Source organism: Nerophis lumbriciformis, linkage group LG04 (genome assembly GCF_033978685.3).
Source record: "Nerophis lumbriciformis linkage group LG04, RoL_Nlum_v2.1, whole genome shotgun sequence".
NCBI lineage: Eukaryota > Metazoa > Chordata > Actinopteri > Syngnathiformes > Syngnathidae > Nerophis > Nerophis lumbriciformis.
The window spans coordinates 3208744-3228470 of NC_084551.2; the positions used below are offsets into that span (position 1 = coordinate 3208744).

General features: G+C 39.3%; 1 protein-coding gene across 1 annotated transcript in view; it reads right to left on the bottom strand.

The window, feature by feature from the left end:
• Positions 1-12367: 12367 nt before the first annotated feature.
• Positions 12368-19727, bottom strand: part of pou2f2b (POU class 2 homeobox 2b) — a 169103-nt gene continuing 161743 nt past the window's right edge. The window contains exon 16 of the mRNA XM_061947519.1: positions 12368-14342. Coding sequence (XP_061803503.1) covers positions 14011-14342 — 332 coding nt within the window. The 3' untranslated portion in view covers positions 12368-14010. The remainder of the gene's footprint in view (positions 14343-19727) is intronic.

Here is a 19727-nt window from a genome sequence, read left to right on the forward strand (position 1 = left end):
GGGCATCCCCGCCAGAGAGGGCAGCAACTTCCTACTTGGACACCTGATGTCCACCACAAAGTGACCAATCAGAGAGCAAAGAAGAGATCGCCTCCGTCCTTCTCGCTGCACAGTGGTTCTGAGAGAGATGCGTCACCTCGCAACCCGGTTACCCCCTCCGTCCCCGCAGTGCTCCCTCTTAAAAGGACCATCGCGATAAAGATGCTCTCAGGAATCAGCCTTTCAAGTCCTGAATGGAAGGATTTGGTCTTTCGGTCAGGAAGGACGCACCGAGGGTGGGGTAAGACAGGGGGTGGGTGGGGGGGTCGTTTAAAGCTCAACACAGACAGCAAGGACAAGGGGGTCGGGGTGTGTGTGTGGGGGCTGGGGGGGTGCAGCTTGTGTTGACTGCAGCATCAATCCAAACTGTGGAGGTGCTATCAGAGCCGTAACATGTTGAAATACCTTCAGTATAAAAGGCACAGGTGGATAAATCCTCCCTTCCTGTCCAATAACGCTGCGTCAACACCACTTCCTGTTACGACACCCTCTCCCCCACACTTGAACCCCCCCCCCCCCCCTCGCATGTTTAAAGCATTCATCTATTTGGTTTATCATCAGACAATATGAGGTATATGATGGACTATCTCTCTTGCACATCCAACACCAAATGAAGTCAACACGATCGAAACAAAAGATTGAGAAACAAAAAAAAAAGTTGGAACTACATTTTGTTTTTCCACCCTCTTGTAATATACAGGTAAAAGCCAGTAAATTAGAATATATATATAATAATAAAACTTGATTTATTTCAGTAATTGCATTCAAAAGGCGTAACTTGTACATTATATTTATTCATTGCACACAGACTGATGCATTCAAATGTTTATTTCATTTAATTTTGATGATTTGAAGTGGCAACAAATGAAAATCCAAAATTCCGTGTGTCACAAAATTAGAATATTACTTAAGGCTAATACAAAAAAGGGATTTTTAGAAATGTTGGCCAACTGAAAAGTATGAAAATGAAAAATATGAGCATGTACAATACTCAATACTTGGTTGGAGCTCCTTTTGCCTCAATTACTGCGTTAATGCGGCGTGGCATGGAGTCGATGAGTTTCTGGCACTGCTCAGGTGTTATGAGAGCCCAGGTTGCTCTGATAGTGGCCTTCAACTCTTCTGCGTTTTTGGGTCTGGCATTCTGCATCTTCCTTTTCACAATACCCCACAGATTTTCTATGGGGCTAAGGTCAGGGGAGTTGGCGGGCCAATTTAGAACAGAAATACCATGGTCCGTAAACCAGGCACGGGTAGATTTTGCGCTGTGTGCAGGCGCCAAGTCCTGTTGGAACTTGAAATCTCCATCTCCATAGAGCAGGTCAGCAGCAGGAAGCATGAAGTGCTCTAAAACTTGCTGGTAGACGGCTGCGTTGACCCTGGATCTCAAGAAACAGAGTGGACCGACACCAGCAGATGACATGGCACCCCAAACCATCACCCAACCATGCAAATTTTGCATTTCCTTTGGAAATCGAGGTCCCAGAGTCTGGAGGAAGACAGGAGAGGCACAGGATCCACGTTGCCTGAAGTCTAGTGTAAAGTTTCCACCATCAGTGATGGTTTGGGGTGCCATGTCATCTGCTTAACGCAGTAATTGAGGCAAAAGGAGCTCCAACCAAGTATTGAGTATTGTACATGCTCATATTTTTCATTTTCATACTTTTCAGTTGGCCAACATTTCTAAAAATCCCTTTTTTGTATTAGCCTTAAGTAATATTCTAATTTTGTGACACACGGAATTTTGGATTTTCATTTGTTGCCACTTCAAATCATCAAAATTAAATGAAATAAACATTTGAATGCATCAGTCTGTGTGCAATGAATAAATATAATGTACAAGTTACACCTTTTGAATGCAATTACTGAAATAAATCAAGTTTTTCAAAATATTCTAATTTACTTCCTTGTTCATCTTTTTGTGTTTTGCTTATCTACTTTATTTTTTTTGGTAAGGTAGCAGTAAAGCTTTCAGTAGTTTCTCCCACTGGAGAAGAGGAGGAGAGGCAGCACTGTGCAGACCACCTGGGAGAATATAGGACGCACTTAAGGAAGTCGTCTTGTTTGTGAGTTTGCAGCGTGACTCGAGAAGCGACGGGTCGATTTTCATGCGACTTTGAGGAAAAGGGCTCAAAACGCCATGTGATTTTTGCAATGCATTGTGGGGCTGGGCAGACATACTTGTTGGATAAAGACCTTTGTTGACACTGTGAAGGCCAGCAACAAACCGGATTAAAATGGATCGTACGAAATAAAAAGAAGGGACCGTACTAGAGATGCGCGGTTTGCGGGCACAACCGCGGAGTCCGCGGATTATCCGCGGATCGGGCGGATGAAATAAAAAAAAAATTAGATTTTATCCGCGGGTCGGGTCGGGTGGTTGAAATAAAAAAAAAAATCGATTTTAAATAGATTCAGGCGGGTGGCAGTTAAACCAATTCGTAAATATATATACATAGTTAAATGTTGTTACCCACATACGAAAAACGAGCAGGCACCTGCAGCATATGCCACAACAGAAGAAAAAAAAAAAAAGAGATGGACACTTTTACGGAGCGGAGAAGGGACGCCTCGCCGGGGTCCGGGACCGAGGCCCCTTCCCCCGAGAGGGCCCCACCGGGAGCCGTAGCTGAGGCGATCCGCGAGAAGGGCCCGACGCACGTCCAGGGTCACCACCGCGCCCACCGCACCGACACCCCGCCTCGTCCGCCTTCGCCGCGGCCGGCGTCACGCGCAGCAGGTAAGCAGCTTACCTGCCCGCCACCCCCGTGGCCGGGGGCTCGTAACAGGGGTCACTCCGCGCGCTCCGCCCGCACAGCTTACCTGCCCGCCACCCCTGTTGCCGGGGGCGCGTAACAGGGGTCACTCCGCGCGCAGTGCGCTCACGAAAGGGGTGGGGCTCACCCTGGTTGATATAGACAGCAGCTAGGACGGTGGCCATGGAAGTCGGAACCCGCTAAGGAGTGTGTAACAACCCACCTGCCGAATCAACTAGCCCTGAAAATGGATGGCGCTGGAGCGTCGGGACCATACCCGGCCGTCGCCGGCAGCGAGACGCGCTTGGAGGTGCGCTCAGTGCGGCTCCCATATGATTGCGCACTGGTGTGCGTCTGGGTCGTGACAGCGTGGCACGCGAATGTCTGTGCTGCATTGGATCAGTCTCCTTTCTTTAACAGGCAAAAGCTTTATAACCTCACTAATGCCTTGCATCGTCTATATTAGATATATAACAACGGGCGGGTGCGGTTCTGATCAAATGTTACATCGGGTGGATGGCGGATGGTTGACGACTTTCTGATGCGGTTGCGGATGAAATAATTGCCTATCCGCGCATCTCTAGACCGTACTAAGATAAACACTACCCTATTTCAAAGGCTCGCTACCTGGAAGAAATAATCCACAATGGTGGAATTGACTCATACGAGAGATTTCAATCAAGCAAAAGTGCCGCCAAACTTGTCTATATTTTGTCTAAGGAGTCAGTTTTAGTACCACTGAAGAATTTCAGAATGCAATGTCTTTTATCGTTCAAATTACGCTTAATCCACGGCTTTCATCTCTTATGTGTCCGAGATACGTGAGGTCCCCCGGCCTCGTTTCATTGGCAGGTTTCCCCGGAAAAAACTAGTCCATTGTTACTTTTAGGCATACTTGCCAACCTTGAGACCTCCAATTTCGGGAGGTGGGTGCAGGGGGCGTGGTTGGGGCGGGGGCGTGGTTAAGAGGGGAGGAGTATATTTACAGCTAGAATTCACCAAGTCAAGTATTTCATATATATATATATATATCCCCGCGACCCCGAAGGGAATAAGCGATAGTAAATGGATGGATGGATGGATATATATAGAAATAATTGACTTTCAGTGAATTCTAGCTATATATATATATATATATATATATATATATATATATATATATATATATATATATATATATATAAAATAAATACTTGAATTTCAGTGTTCATTTATTTACACATAAACACACACATAACACTCATCTACTCATTGTTGAGTTAAGGGTTGAATTGTCCATCCTTGTTCTATTCTCTGTCACTATCTTTCTAACCATGCTGAACACCCTCTCTGATGATGCATTGTTGTGTGGCACGCACAAAAGTGCTTTCATCAAATGCACTAGATGGCAGTATTGTCCTGTTTAAGAGTGTCACAACATTGCTGTTTACGGCAGACGGACTGCTTTACTGTAGACGTTCTTTATATTGTGGGAAAGCGGACTCAGGTCCGCATGGAGCTGGAGGGGGCGTGGCCTCCAGCTCCGCCCGAATTTCGGGAGAAAATTTGTCCCGGGAGGTTTTCGGGAGAGGCGCTGAATTTCGGGAGTCTCCCGGAAAATCCGGGAGGGTTGGCAAGTATGCTTTTAGGTATTTTAATCAGTGTACTACGTCTCCGATACTCATCCATTTTTGTGCTTACCCGAGACTAAAAGTAAACTAGACACTATTTTCCAAAATACTGTATGTTGTTTGTAAACTTGCTAACAAACGCTAACAGCCAACTAAATGCTACATGCGCAACTGAACAATACATGCTTTGATTGACATTTACCAGTGTGAAAATGCTGGGAACACACCAACATGTACCAGGTGATGGTGTTAAAAGTCATGTTTGATCGTCTCTTGGCTGCTATGCAAAGTCTCTTTTCTCTTTTTTTCAGTTGGATTATTGGATTCGGATGAATTCTTATAGAAAAAAAATGCTTCAGTTTTCGTATGATTCGACTTTTTGGGGCAGATAAGTAAAATAAAAAAAAAAGCGAGGTGTCACAGAACACAAAAAGCTCTCCGCACAGTGCTGCCTCCTAAACGTAAGGAAGATGTCGTCTCAAACTCCAGCTTCCTTGTTGCATTTCTGGAATTATTTGGTTTTTATAGAAGAAAGAACTTCAGTAAAAAAAAAAAAAAAAGGTTTTGGGGGGATAGGAACATCAAAGTCACATCCATACCAGAATAAAAAAAAAAAGGAATAAATTAACAAATAAATAACAGCAGGGGATCACGTAAATCAAATCGAGTCTACCCTGGATAAATAGTACAATCAAAAGTCTAAATTTCAAAATAAAACAAAAACAGAGAGATAGTTTTAAATTTTTGGTCTAAAATCAAGTCATCAATGCTTTTAAGGATCTTTTTTTTTTCTCAAAGTTTTTTCTTTTTTTTTTAAGTACATTGGCAATAAGTAAGCAGTAGAACATAGATCTTTTTTTTTCTTTTTTTTACTACAAAATCTATAGAAGCACTAACAGATACATTCCGTCTAAAGAGTCAATGTGGGTAAAAGGCGTCGCCTTTGAGGCGCTGACCTCCACATCTACAAGTTTGGTTTTCCGGGGACGACTCTCGTGGGTCGCCTGTTTTTAGCGCAATCGAAGCAAACGTGGTCTTTGGGTCACGACGCAAGCTCCTCCTTTCTTGTACTCGGGCGCCCACTAACGGGCCTACACCGCGTCTGTATTTGGTTTTAGTTGTTGGTTGTTTTTTTGGCGTTTTGAAAAAAATCTGGAAGCTAAATTTTCACAGTATTTTTTTCCTTTTTAAAAATCTCTAGCACGACTAAAAAAACATAAGGAGCTTTTGTTCGTCCAACTGAGTCATGGTATTCATAATAATAATAATAATAATAATACGCACTCAGGTACGGTACAGAAAACATCAGCATCAAGAGACATAGCAGAGATAAAAGAAGCAACCGACAGAAAAATAAAAGATTCAGTTCAGTGAGGTCGTTTGCGTTTGGTTCCATCCAGGACCAAAGAGCCGGGGCTGGAGAGAGAGGCGGAGGACTGGGGGCGGGGCTTGTACCGTCCTTCATCAAGGCCCCGTCTACCTGCCTGCCTTTTATGGCCGCCCCACCTGTGCTACACACTTGAAAGGCGGGGGCCTGAGAGTCCTCCCCTCCTCCCTCCAGACACATTTGGTTTTCTTTATTTTTGGTTTGCTTCGGTCATTCCTCGGGTTGGTTTTTTTTTTTTTGGCTTGAGTTCATTTTTGGTATCCTCTTAGAAAAGATGTGACGCCCGCTTTGCTCGCGTCCGTGTGTCCCTCCTCGCTTCTTTCCGCCTGGCAAGTCGAGCGTCAGTCTCTTGCAGGCAAAACTTTCGGACATTTCAGCAGGAGCTGATTTCCCCCCAGAGGACACGGGCGGGGGGTGTCCGCCGGGTGACGTCGGGGTGTCCGCCTGGGGTGTGTCCTGGTAGGTTCCACCCCCCACCCGACGACCCCTCAGGGTGGGTAAGTTCAAACGTCTTAAAGATGAGGCTCCTGAAGAAGCCTTGAAAAATGCTTTGGTTTCCATTTGAGAGATTTATGGCAGTCGGACATGGCAGTGACAAAAATGGCGGATGATGATGATGATGATGATGAAAGAGGTTGATTGATGAAGCAGGAAGTGAGAGGTCACCAAACGATGCTTTTATAAACCTTGAACGCTCGCATCTTCTTTGTCGTTTTCTATCGTTTCAGCCTCTTAAGATTCTGGAACATTGATTCTCAAACTGTGGCTCCATCTAGGTCAGGGGTGCTCACACTTTTTCTGCAGGCGAGCTACTTTTCAATTGATCAAGTCGTGGGGATCTACCTCATTCATATATATCATTTATATTTACTTATTTATGAAACATATGTTTTTGTTAACAAGTTAAAGGTGTTTAATGATAATACAAGCATGTTTAACACATATAGTTAATATTGTTAACAAGTTAAAGGTGATTAATGATAATGCAAGCATGTTTAACACATATACCGTATTTTCCGCACCATTAGCCGCACCTAAAAACCACAAATTTACTCAAAAGCTGACAGTGCGGCTTTTAACCCGGTGCGCTTTATATATGGATTAATATTAAGATTCATTTTCATAAAGTTTCGATCTCGCAACTTAGGTAAACAGCCGCCATCTTTTTTCCCGGTAGAACAGGAAGCGCTTCTTCTTCTACGCAAGCAACCGCCAAGGTAAGCACCCGCCCCCATAGAACAGGAAGCGCTTCTTCTTCTACTGTAAGCAACCACCCGCCCCCGGAAGAAGAAGAAAAAACGCGCGGATATCACCGTACGTTTCATTTCCTGTTTACATCTGTAAAGACCACAAAATGGCTCCTACTAAGCGACACGGATCCGGTTCATGAAAAGACGCAATCTCTCCATCCGCACACGGATTACTACCGTATTTCACAGCAACTGATATTCCTGTGAACCGCACTGTGGATACAACGGGAGCACGTACGGTGAATATTCGCACCACAGGGAATGAGAAGTCATCCTTCACTGTGGTTCTAGCTTGCCATGCTAATGGCCAGAAACTTCCACCCATGGTGATATTCAAAAGGAAGACCTTGCCAAAAGAGACCTTTCCAGCCGGCGTCATCATAAAAGCTAACTCGAAGGGATGGATGAAGAAAAGATGAGCGAGTGGTTAAGGTAAGTTTAAGTTTACGCGAAGAGGCCGGGTGGCTTTTTTCACGCAGCTCTGTCCATGTTGATATACGTATGTTTGTGATTGCACATTTGCGTACATTTTGGGAGTGAACAGAGTTGTTAGAACGCTGGTTTTTAATATATTATTAAAGTTTGACTGACCTATCTGACTGTTTTTTTGACATTCCTTTAGCGCAGTTAGATGCGGCTTACAACACGGGGCGGCTTATTGGTGGACAAAGTTTTGAAATATGCTGTTCATTGAAGGCGCGGCTTTTAACCCAGGGCGCCTTATGGTGCGTAAAATACGGTAGTTAATATTGTTAAGTTAAAGGTGTTTAAAGATAATGCAAACATGTTTAACACATATAGTTAATATTGTTAAAAGTCATGTTTGATCGTCTCATGGCTGCTACCCAAAGTCTCTTTATTCGCTCCTTAACCCGACTTCTTTCGGTTTTGCTTTTAAGCTGAAAATGAGACAAATCTCACTAACCTACTCAGTGGCCTAGTGGTTAGAGTGTCCGCCCTGAGATCGGTAGGTTGTGAGTTCAAACCCCAGCCGAGTCATACCAAAGACTATAAAAATGGGACCCATTACCTCCCTGCTTGGCACTCAGCATCAAGGGTTGGAATTGGGGGTTAAATCACCAGAAATGATTCCCGGGCGCGGCCACCGCTGCTCCCCTCACCTCCAAGGGGGTGATCAAGGGAATCATTTCGGTGTGTTTGACAATCATTGGTATTTGAACTTAATCTTTTTTTTCCCTTAAAGCGATCATGACCACGATTGTGGCAGTTAATGATGTCGCACGTTCGCGGCATGTTTTGAACTTGTTAAAGGAAAACAAAGAAAACAAAATTAAAGCCCAATTTAAGAGCTTTTAGTTTTGGTTGATTTTGTCGGCGCTAGTGGACCAAAGTGGTAGCGTTTTGCCAGAAGAGGACCACATTTCTAATGAGAAATAGTCCATTTAGCATCATACTGACCTGATGTCTGCTGTAATATTGGCACAAATATTACGTCTCTAATGGCTATGCTGATGTTAAATAGCAGATACTATCAATAAATTATCGTGGATTGAGCTCCAAACATGACACTACTACCACACTGCAAAAACTGAAATCTAAGTAAGATTAAATATATCAAATAAGGGTGATATTTGCTTATTTTCTGTCTGATAAGATCATTCTTCTCACTAAGCAGATTTTATGTTAGAGTGTTTTACTTGTTTTAAGGGTTTTGGTCCTAAATGATCTCAGTTAGATATTACAGCTTGTTGCTGAGATTTGATGACCTATATTGAGTGAAACTGTCATGTCTGTGTAATCATGTTTTGTTTTAAGTCATGTTTTGTTTAGTTTCTGTCTTTTCACTCCCTTGTCTTGTTTCCATGATTACCCCATTAGTTTCACCTGTTCCACGTTTGGTTAAAGGTGATTAATGATAATACAAGCATGTTTAACACATATAGTTAATATTGTTAAGTTAAAGGTGTTTAAAGATAATGCAAACATGTTTAACACATATAGTTAATATTGTTAACAAGTTAAAGATGTTTAGTGATAATGCAAGCATGTTTAACACATATAGTTAATATTGTTAATAAATTAAAGGTGTTTAATGATAATACAAGAATGTTTAACACATAGTTAATATTGTTAACAAGTTAAAGGTGTTTAAAGATAATACAAGCATGTTTAACACATATTGTTAATAAGTTAAAGGTGTTTAAAGATAATACAAGCATGTTTAACACATATAGTTAATATTGTTAACAAGTTAAAGATGTTTAAAGATAATACAAGCATGTTTAACACATATAGTTAATATTGTTAATAACTTAAAGGTGTTTAAAGATAATACAAGCATGTTTAACACATATAGATTCCTTTCTTTCATGAAGACAAGAATATAAGTTGGTGTATTATCTGATTGTGATGACTTGCATTGATTGGAATCAGACAGTGGTGATGATAACATCCGCATTTTCGAATGGAGGAGAAAAAAAAGTCCTCCTTTCTGTCCAATACCACATGAAAGTGGTTGGTTTTTGGCATCTTATTTGTCCAGCTTCCGTACTCCTTTGTATGCACTTTACAAGAAATACATTGTCGGCAAACTCCGTAGCTTGCTAGCTTGTGCACGCCAGCTTTCTGAGACTCTTATTTTGGTAGCGCAGGCAGGATGAAGCAGAGCTTTTATTTATTTAGAAAAAAAAAAAGTAAATTTGAACAAATCTAAGATTAATTACGATTAAAATAGAACTGCAATTTACTGTAGACTTTTGTTTTTGGCGAAATCATTCATAAAAAGTTGGCCGGGGTTTCCGTGAACCGACTTGGTTGTCGTACAGTGAAACATGACGCCTAACTGGGATTGTAACGACATGAAAATTTCATATCAGGGTTATTGTCAACATGATCACGGTTATCATTATCGTAGTATTGTTGAATGTACTCAAAAAGTACTTATACACAGAAGTCCTTTAAGCAAGAGTTCCCTTCCTATTTCCCCGTCAGTGTTAATATAGTATGCAAATAGTTGCTCAGACAGTAATGTATGTAATGTACAAGCTTAGATTAGGGTAAGAAAGACGATAATGTCTCTTGTTTTCATGTTAGCATTTAAGAGAGCTAGCGAGCTGGCGCTAGTCAGTCCGTGAGTTTACTCAAGTGCGTTTATCAATCACGGTTTTTCGATCATTTTTATTTAAAGCGGTATTACTAACCATCTGCAGTTTTATAGCGGTTATCATGAATATGTTTATCGTTACTTCCCTACTCCTAACAAACCAGTCTGTGTATCATTTCACGGAACTCAAACTCAAACAAAGAACCTTGTGCGTTGGTGACTCGGTCTTGTCGTGGCACTAACAATAAATATTGACTGTATTTGTAACGTGTCTTTATTACAAAACGTAGCAGTTACGACCCAAACAGGAAGTGATTCACCCCCAGCCCCGTCGCCCCTCAGTGATGTCATCACTGGTTGACTCTGTAGTTCTTTGCTCGCTAACACAGTTACACAACAAGTCTCTTTGCTTTTTACCACAACCACAAAAATATAAACACAAAACACATTTTGAGATTACATTTTCTGCAACAAATTAATTGGATTTACATGATTTTTTTATGGGAAAATACTTTGGTTTTCATACGATTTGGTATTATCGGACCTTGAAAAACAACAAAAACCGAGGTACTACGGCACTTTTTGTTATTATATTTTTTGTTTGTGCTACTAATTGGCGCCTGCGCAGCAGTTTGAGAACCAATGCTCTACGAGAGTCTAGTCCAGTGGTTGTCCACGCTGTTTCTGTCTTATTCTGATATTTGTAACATTTCGATGACAATTGTGACATACTTGGCATCAATTGAACGCTAACACTAACAAGTAGCATTCTTTTACCGCTAAAACTCAATGATCAGTTACTGAAGATACATCTCCACTTCTACTGTCATCATTGGGCTCTCCTTTAATTTGATACCAAGACCATGCACGATTATATTTGCCTCGACAAGAAAAAACTATTTTTTGAGCTAGATGTGTCTCAAGGTTTAAAAAAACACTACAGCCCAAATGCAATGTCCATCCATCCATCCATCCATCTTCTTCCGCTTATCCGAGGTCGGGTCGCGGGGGCAGCAGCTTAAGCAGGGAAGCCCAGACTTCCCTCTCTGAAGCCACTTCGTCCAGCTCCTCCCGGGGGATCCCGAGGCGTTCCCAGGCCAGCCGGGAGACATAGTCTTCCCAGCGTGTCCTGGGTCTTCCCCGTGGCCTCCTACCGGTCGGACGTGCCCGAAACACCTTCCTAGGGAGGCGTTCGGGTGGCATCCTGACCAGATGCCCGAACCACCTCATCTGGCTCCTCTCCATGTGGAGGAGCAGCGGCTTTACTTTGAGCTCCTCCCGAATGACAGAGCTTCTCACCCTATCTCTAAGGGAGAGCCCCGCCACCCGGCGGAGGAAACTCATTTCGGCCGCTTGTACCCGTGATCTTGTCCTTTCGGTCATGACCCAAAACTCATGACCATAGGTGAGGATGGGAATGTAGATTGACCGGTAAATCGAGAGCTTTGCCTTCCGGCTAAGCTCCTTCTTCACCACAACGGATCGATACAGCGTCCGCATTACTGAAGACGCCGCACCGATCCGCCTGTCGATCTCACAATCCACTCTTCCCCCACTCGTGAACAAGACTCCGAGGTACTTGAACTCCTTCACTTGGGGCAAGATCTCCTCCCCAACCCGGAGATGGCACTCCACCCTTTTCCGGGAGAGAACCATGGACTCGGACTTGGAGGTGCTGATTCCCATCCCAGTCGCTTCACACTCGGCTGCGAACCGATCCAGTGAGAGCTGAAGATCTTGGCCGGAGGAAGCCATCAGGACCACATCATCTGCAAATAGCAGTGACCTAATCCTGCAGCCACCAAACCAGATCCCCTAAACGCCCTGACTGCGCCTAGAAATTCTGTCCATAAAAGTTCTGAACAGAATGGGTGACAAAGGGCAGCCTTGGCGGAGTCCAACCCTCACTGGAAACGTGTCCGACTTACTGCCGGCAATGCGGACCAAGCTCTGACACTGATCATACAGGGAGCGGACTGCCACAATAAGACAGTCCGTTACCTCATACTCTCTGAGCACTCCCCACAGGACTTCCCCGGGTACACGGTCGAATGCCTTCTCCAAGTCTACAAAACACATGTAGACTGGTTGGGCAAACTCCCATGCACCCTCAAGGACCCTGCCGAGAGTATAGAGCTGGTCCACAGTTCCACGACCAGGACGAAAACCACACTGTTCCTCCTGAATCCGAGGTTCGACTATCCGGCGTAGCCTCCTCTCCAGTACACCTGAATAGACCTTACCGGGAAGGCTGACATGGGAGGAGTTCGGGGAGGCCATGGAAAAAGACTTCCGGACGGCTTCGAAGCAATTCTGGACCAAATGCAATGTGGTGTTCTTATAGCCAGACCTGTGTGTTTATTTGTACAGATATTTAACAGATATTTGTGTTACTACAGCTCAAGATAATCTGGAAACAAGAACATTGTTTTTATTCTAGCAAATAGTTTTTTTAACTGAAGAAAATATACATTTTTTTTACCTTGCGAATTGTGTGTGAGTAAAAAATATTTTTGTCAAAATACTCTGGTAACGTTTTACACATTCAACTTTTTTCCCTATTTTTTTTATGTTCTTAGTGTGTATTGTATTTTGAAAATATGCCAAAGCCCATTAAAATTGTTGTAAATTAAAAAAAATAAATTACCTTCGGGCGGGCCTGTGGACAACCCCTGGAATTTATTTCCGACTGCTGGCTTTTTTCCCGCCTTTTCGTTGTTCTACATGAACAGCACGGACACAAAATGGAGAGACGGCCATTGTCGGGGGTATCGGAGCCGCAACAGAGGCGGGACAGCGCCTGTGTGTAAAGGGATCCTGCAAAGTCTTACACCTGAACGATACAGTAGGGATTAATCATTTTGCAATGCAGTCTGCTGAAAATGATGGAAAGCGCCACTCTGCAACGCAACTGACGCTGTGGTCAAAGCTGGAATGGCCACAAAGCCCGTTTGAAGCAATTCAACACTCTACTGCAGTCTGGCGGCGAAAGTGTATAGTGCTCCCCTTTTAATTTGTCACGTTTCATGTGTCGGGTAAACTCCGTAGGAATCCCCTTCCTACCGTACTGCCGCGATATCCCGTGAGTATTGTCTGTTACGGCGCTGACACGGCCATTTTGATTACGAGCACGTTTGGAGCGTGACCTCTGACCCCGGGGTAAAAAAAAGGGTGATAAGGTGACAAAGATGATGGTGACGATGACACGGCATGATGAGTAGTGCTTGTAAATGAGTAAGCGACGCTATGCTATGTCGCGCTTATGATGGGGATGATGTTTAGCAGTGGAGTCCTGGTCCTGGATAGCTTCAGTATTTATTTACATGTCCTTTTTGAATAAAGCTTTTCTCTCCGTATTTTTGGTATTTGGGATTTTGGTATGGTTGTCTTGTCTTTTTTTTTTTTTTGTCATTGTGTGTTCCATCACCGCCTCCTCACCTTCTTCTTCTTCTTCTTCTTAGGTTATATTTTTGGTTTAAACTTCTCCTTCTCTCCCGTCAGACCCGCAGCATTTTAAAGTAAAAAAAAAAAAAAAAGGACTCCTCCTTTTTTTTAATTCTTTGCCACGTTTAGTCATTTTTGGTTTTAGGCTTCTCTGCTCGTCTTAAAGAGTCACTGTCGCTGTAGATGGAGAGGTGCCGTGCTGACTGTTTGGCTAGATAAAGAATTTTTGGTTTCAGTCTTCCCGTCATTTCCGCCCCCTTTCCATCCCTCCCCCCTTCCCTCCCTCCTTCATTCTGTGGGTTTTTGGCATCGAAAGATGGCGAGGGAAGGACGGACGGCGTTAAGAGGTGCCGGAAGAAGAGCACAAGAGACGAGAAGAGCTAGCTTTGGTGTGAAAGGCGAGATTCTTACTTCCTTCCTTCTTCCCCCTCCTCGCTGATTGGCCGCTCGCTGGCCGCCGTCACTCCATCTTGGCCCCGCCCAGAGAGGGGGGGCTGTGCGCCATTTCGATGGACGAGCAAGAGGAGGCGGGGCTCGAGCAGGGGGAAGGGGAGCACAGGGAGGGGCTGATGCTGCTGGCCGAAGGGGCGAAGGGGGAGGGCAGGGAGGCTTTGGCTACGGCCGCGCTGACCAGTCCGGCGCCGGGGTTCTGGCCCATGTGGAAGAAGGCGGGGTGGTTGAGGAAGAGGGAGGACGCCAGGCCCCCCGCCTGGCCGCCCGACGCCCCCAGCATCATCTTACTGCCGCAGTCAAGACTAGAACGAGGCAGCTGGCCACCACTGGCTGCTAGGGCTGGATGGAGGAGACAAGTGCAGGAAAAGATTCACTGAGACACACAAAACACGCCGGCTCATCACATGACACGCATGATGAAATGTAAGAAATGACAATAGGAAATAATCACCTGTCAAATTATCCATTGACTAAGTACAATGTCAAATAGAAATAGAAATGTGGTATTTAATTCATGACCACTTAATGAAACATACAGGTAAAAGCCAGTAAATTAGAATATTTTGAAAAACTTGATTTATTTCAGTAATTGCATTCAAAAGGTGTAACTTGTACATTATATTTATTCATTGCACACAGACTGATGCATTCAAATGTTTATTTCATTTAATTTTGATGATTTGAAGTGGCAACAAATGAAAAATCCAAAATTCCGTGTGTCACAAAATTAGAATATTGTGTAAGGCTAATACAAAAAAGGGATTTTTAGAAATGTTGGCCAACTGAAAAGTATGAAAATGAAAAATATGAGCATGTACAATACTCAATACTTGGTTGGAGCTCCTTTTGCCTCAATTACTGCGTTAATGCGGCGTGGCATGGAGTCGATGAGTTTCTGGCACTGCTCAGGTGTTATGAGAGCCCAGGTTGCTCTGATAGTGGCCTTCAACTCTTCTGCGTTTTTGGGTCTGGCATTCTGCATCTTCCTTTTCACAATACCCCACAGATTTTCTATGGGGCTAAGGTCAGGGGAGTTGGCGGGCCAATTTAGAACAGAAATACCATGGTCCGTAAACCAGGCACGGGTAGATTTTGCGCTGTGTGCAGGCGCCAAGTCCTGTTGGAACTTGAAATCTCCATCTCCATAGAGCAGGTCAGCAGCAGGAAGCATGAAGTGCTCTAAAACTTGCTGGTAGACGGCTGCGTTGACCCTGGATCTCAGGAAACAGAGTGGACCGACACCAGCAGATGACATGGCACCCCAAACCATCACCCAACCATGCAAATTTTGCATTTCCTTTGGAAATCGAGGTCCCAGAGTCTGGAGGAAGACAGGAGAGGCACAGGATCCACGTTGCCTGAAGTCTAGTGTAAAGTTTCCACCATCTGTGATGGTTTGGGGTGCCATGTCATCTGCTGGTGTCGGTCCACTCTGTTTCCTGAGATCCAGGGTCAACGCAGCCGTCTACCAGCAAGTTTTAGAGCACTTCATGCTTCCTGCTGCTGACCTGCTCTATGGAGATGGAGATTTCAAGTTCCAACAGGACTTGGCGCCTGCACACAGCGCAAAATCTACCCGTGCATGGTTTACGGACCATGGTATTTCTGTTCTAAATTGGCCCGCCAACTCCCCTGACCTTAGCCCCATAGAAAATCTGTGGGGTATTGTGAAAAGGAAGATGCAGAATGCCAGACCCAAAAACGCAGAAGAGTTGAAGGCCACTATCAGAGCAACCTGGGCTCTCATAACACCTGAGCAGTGCCAGAAACTCATCGACTCCATGCCACGCCACATTAACGCAGTAATTGAGGCAAAAGGAGCTCCAACCAAGTATTGAGTATTGTACATGCTCATATTTTTCATTTTCATACTTTTCAGTTGGCCAACATTTCTAAAAATCCCTTTTTTGTATTAGCCTTAAGTAATATTCTAATTTTGTGACACACGGAATTTTGGATTTTCATTTGTTGCCACTTCAAATCATCAAAATTAAATGAAATAAACATTTGAATGCATCAGTCTGTGTGCAATGAATAAATATAATGTACAAGTTACACCTTTTGAATGCAATTACTGAAATAAATCAAGTTTTTCAAAATATTCTAATTTACTGGCTTTTACCTGTATATTTGATGTATCTATGGATTTCATTATAGAGCAGTACTTTGTAAAAACATTTAATAGTTTGTGAATTAATTCATTAAATTCAAAATATTTATTTAAATGATTGACTCATTAATTGAAATAAATTAAATATTTATATCATGACTGATCTATTTGTGTGTATAAATTACGCATTTTAAATATCAATTGAACAATATAGTTATTTCATGACAGATTTATTTCTGTGTAATTATTAATTTTTTTTAAATATTCATGAAACAATATAGTTTTTGCATGACTGATGTATTTCTGTGTACATATTGTTTTAAATATTCATGTAACAATATAGTTATTTAATGACAGATTCATATCTGCGTATTTATTACTTGTTTTAAATATTTTTTATGTAATTATTTATATGTATCTATTAATTGTTTTAAATGTTCATTTAACAATAGAGTTAATTTATGAAGGAAATGTTATGTGTATTGTATTACTTGTTTTAAATATTCATTTAACAATATAGTTATTTCATGACATAATTATTTGTATGTAATTATTACTTGTTTTTAATATTAATTTAACAATATCATTATTTCATGACGGATTCATATCTGCGTATTTATTGTTTTAAATATTTAACAATGTAGTTATTTCATGACAGAATTATTTGTATGTATTACTTGTTTTAAATATTTATTTGACAATATTGTTATTTCATGACAGAATTATTTGTATGTATTTATTACTTGTTTTAAATATTCATGTAACAATATAGTTATTTAACAACAGATTCATATCCTCGCATTTATTAATTGTTTTAAATATTTTTTCCAACAATATACTTCATGACAGAATTATTTATATGTATCTATTAATTGTTTTAAATATTCATTTAACAATAGAGTTCATTTATGAAGGAATTATTGTGTATTTATTACTTGTTTTAAATATTCATTTAACAATATAGTTATTTCATGACATAATTATTTGTATGTAATTATTACTTGTTTTTAATATTCATTTAACAAAATCATTATTTCATGACGGATTCATATCTGCGTATTTATTGTTTTAAATATTCATGTAACAATATAGTTATTAATTGACAGATTCATATCTGCGTATTTATTACTTGTTTTAAATATTTTTTCAAACATATACTGATTTCATGATGGAATTATTTATATGTATCTATTAATTGTTTTAAATGTTCATTTAACAATAGAGTTCAATTATGAAGGAAATGTTATGTGTATTGTATTACTTGTTTTAAATATTCATTTAACAATATAGTTATTTCATGACATAATTATTTGTATGTAATGATTACTTGTTTGAAATATTAATTTAACAATATAGTTATTTCATGATGGATTTTTTAATGTGTATTTAGCAATTGTTTTACATATTTGACAATATCATTATTTTATGACAGATTCATATCTGTGTATTTATTGTTTTAAATATTAATTTAACAATATAGTTACTTCATGACAGAATTATTTCTGCGTATTTTTTAATTGTTTTAAATATTCATGTAACAATATAGTTATTTAACAACAGATTCATATCCTCGCATTTATTAATTGTTTTAAATATTTTTTCCAACAATATACTTCATGACAGAATTATTTATACGTATCTATTAATTGTTTTAAATATTCATTTAACAATAGAGTTCATTTATGAAGGAATTATTGTGTATTTATTACTTGTTTTAAATATTCATTTAACAATATAGTTATTTCATGACATAATTATTTGTATGTAATTATTACTTGTTTTTAATATTCATTTAACAATATCATTATTTCATGACGGATTCATATCTGCGTATTTATTGTTTTAAATATTTAACGATGTAGTTATTTCATGACAGAATTATTTGTATGTATTACTTGTTTTAAATATTTATTTGACAATATCGTTATTTCATGACAGAATTATTTGTATGTATTTATTACTTGTTTTAAATATTCATGTAACAATATAGTTATTTAACAACAGATTCATATCCTCGCATTTATTAATTGTTTTAAATATTTTTTCCAACAATATACTTCATGACAGAATTATTTATACGTATCTATTAATTGTTTTAAATATTCATTTAACAATAGAGTTCATTTATGAAGGAATTATTGTGTATTTATTACTTGTTTTAAATATTCATTTAACAATATAGTTATTTCATGACATAATTATTTGTATGTAATTATTACTTGTTTTTAATATTCATTTAACAATATCATTATTTCATGACGGATTCATATCTGCGTATTTATTGTTTTAAATATTCATGTAACAATATAGTTATTAATTGACAGATTCATATCCGCGTATTTATTACTTGTTTTAAATATTTTTTCAAACATATACTGATTTCATGATGGAATTATTTATATGTATCTATTAATTGTTTTAAATGTTCATTTAACAATAGAGTTCAATTATGAAGGAAATGTTATGTGTATTGTATTACTTGTTTTAAATATTCATTTAACAATATAGTTATTTCATGACATAATTATTTGTATGTAATGATTACTTGTTTGAAATATTAATTTAACAATATAGTTATTTCATGATGGATTTTTTAATGTGTATTTAGCAATTGTTTTACATATTTGACAATATCATTATTTTATGACAGATTCATATCTGTGTATTTATTGTTTTAAATATTAATTTAACAATATAGTTACTTCATGACAGAATTATTTCTGCGTATTTTTTAATTGTTTTAAATATTCATGTAACAATATAGTTATTTAACAACAGATTCATATCCTCGCATTTATTAATTGTTTTAAATATTTTTTCCAACAATATACTTCATGACAGAATTATTTATACGTATCTATTAATTGTTTTGAATATTCATTTAACAATAGAGTTCATTTATGAAGGCATTATTGTGTATTTATTACTTGTTTTAAATATTCATTTAACAATATAGTTATTTCATGACATAATTATTTGTATGTAATTATTACTTGTTTTTAATATTCATTTAACAATATCATTATTTCATGACAGATTCATATCTGCGTATTTATTGTTTTAAATATTCATGTAACAATATAGTTATTTAATGACAGATTCATATCTGCGTATTTATTACTTGTTTTAAATACTTTTTCAAACATATACTGATTTCATGATGGAATTATTTATATGTATCTATTAATTGTTTTAAATGTTCATTTAACAATAGAGTTAATTTATGAAGGAAATATTATGTGTATTGTATTACTTGTTTTAAATATTCATTTAACAATATAGTTATTTCATGACATAATTATTTGTATGTAATGATTACTTGTTTGAAATATTAATTTAACAATATAGTTATTTCATGATGGATTTTTTTATGTGTATTTAGCAATTGTTTTACATATTTGACAATATCATTATTTTATGACAGATTCATATCTGTGTATTTATTGTTTTAAATATTAATTTAACAATATAGTTACTTCATGACAGAATTATTTCTGCGTATTTTTTAATTGTTTGAAATATTAATTTAACAGTATAGTTATTTCATTAACAACAGATTCATATCCTCGCATTTATTAATTGTTTTAAATATTTTTTCCAACAATATACTTCAT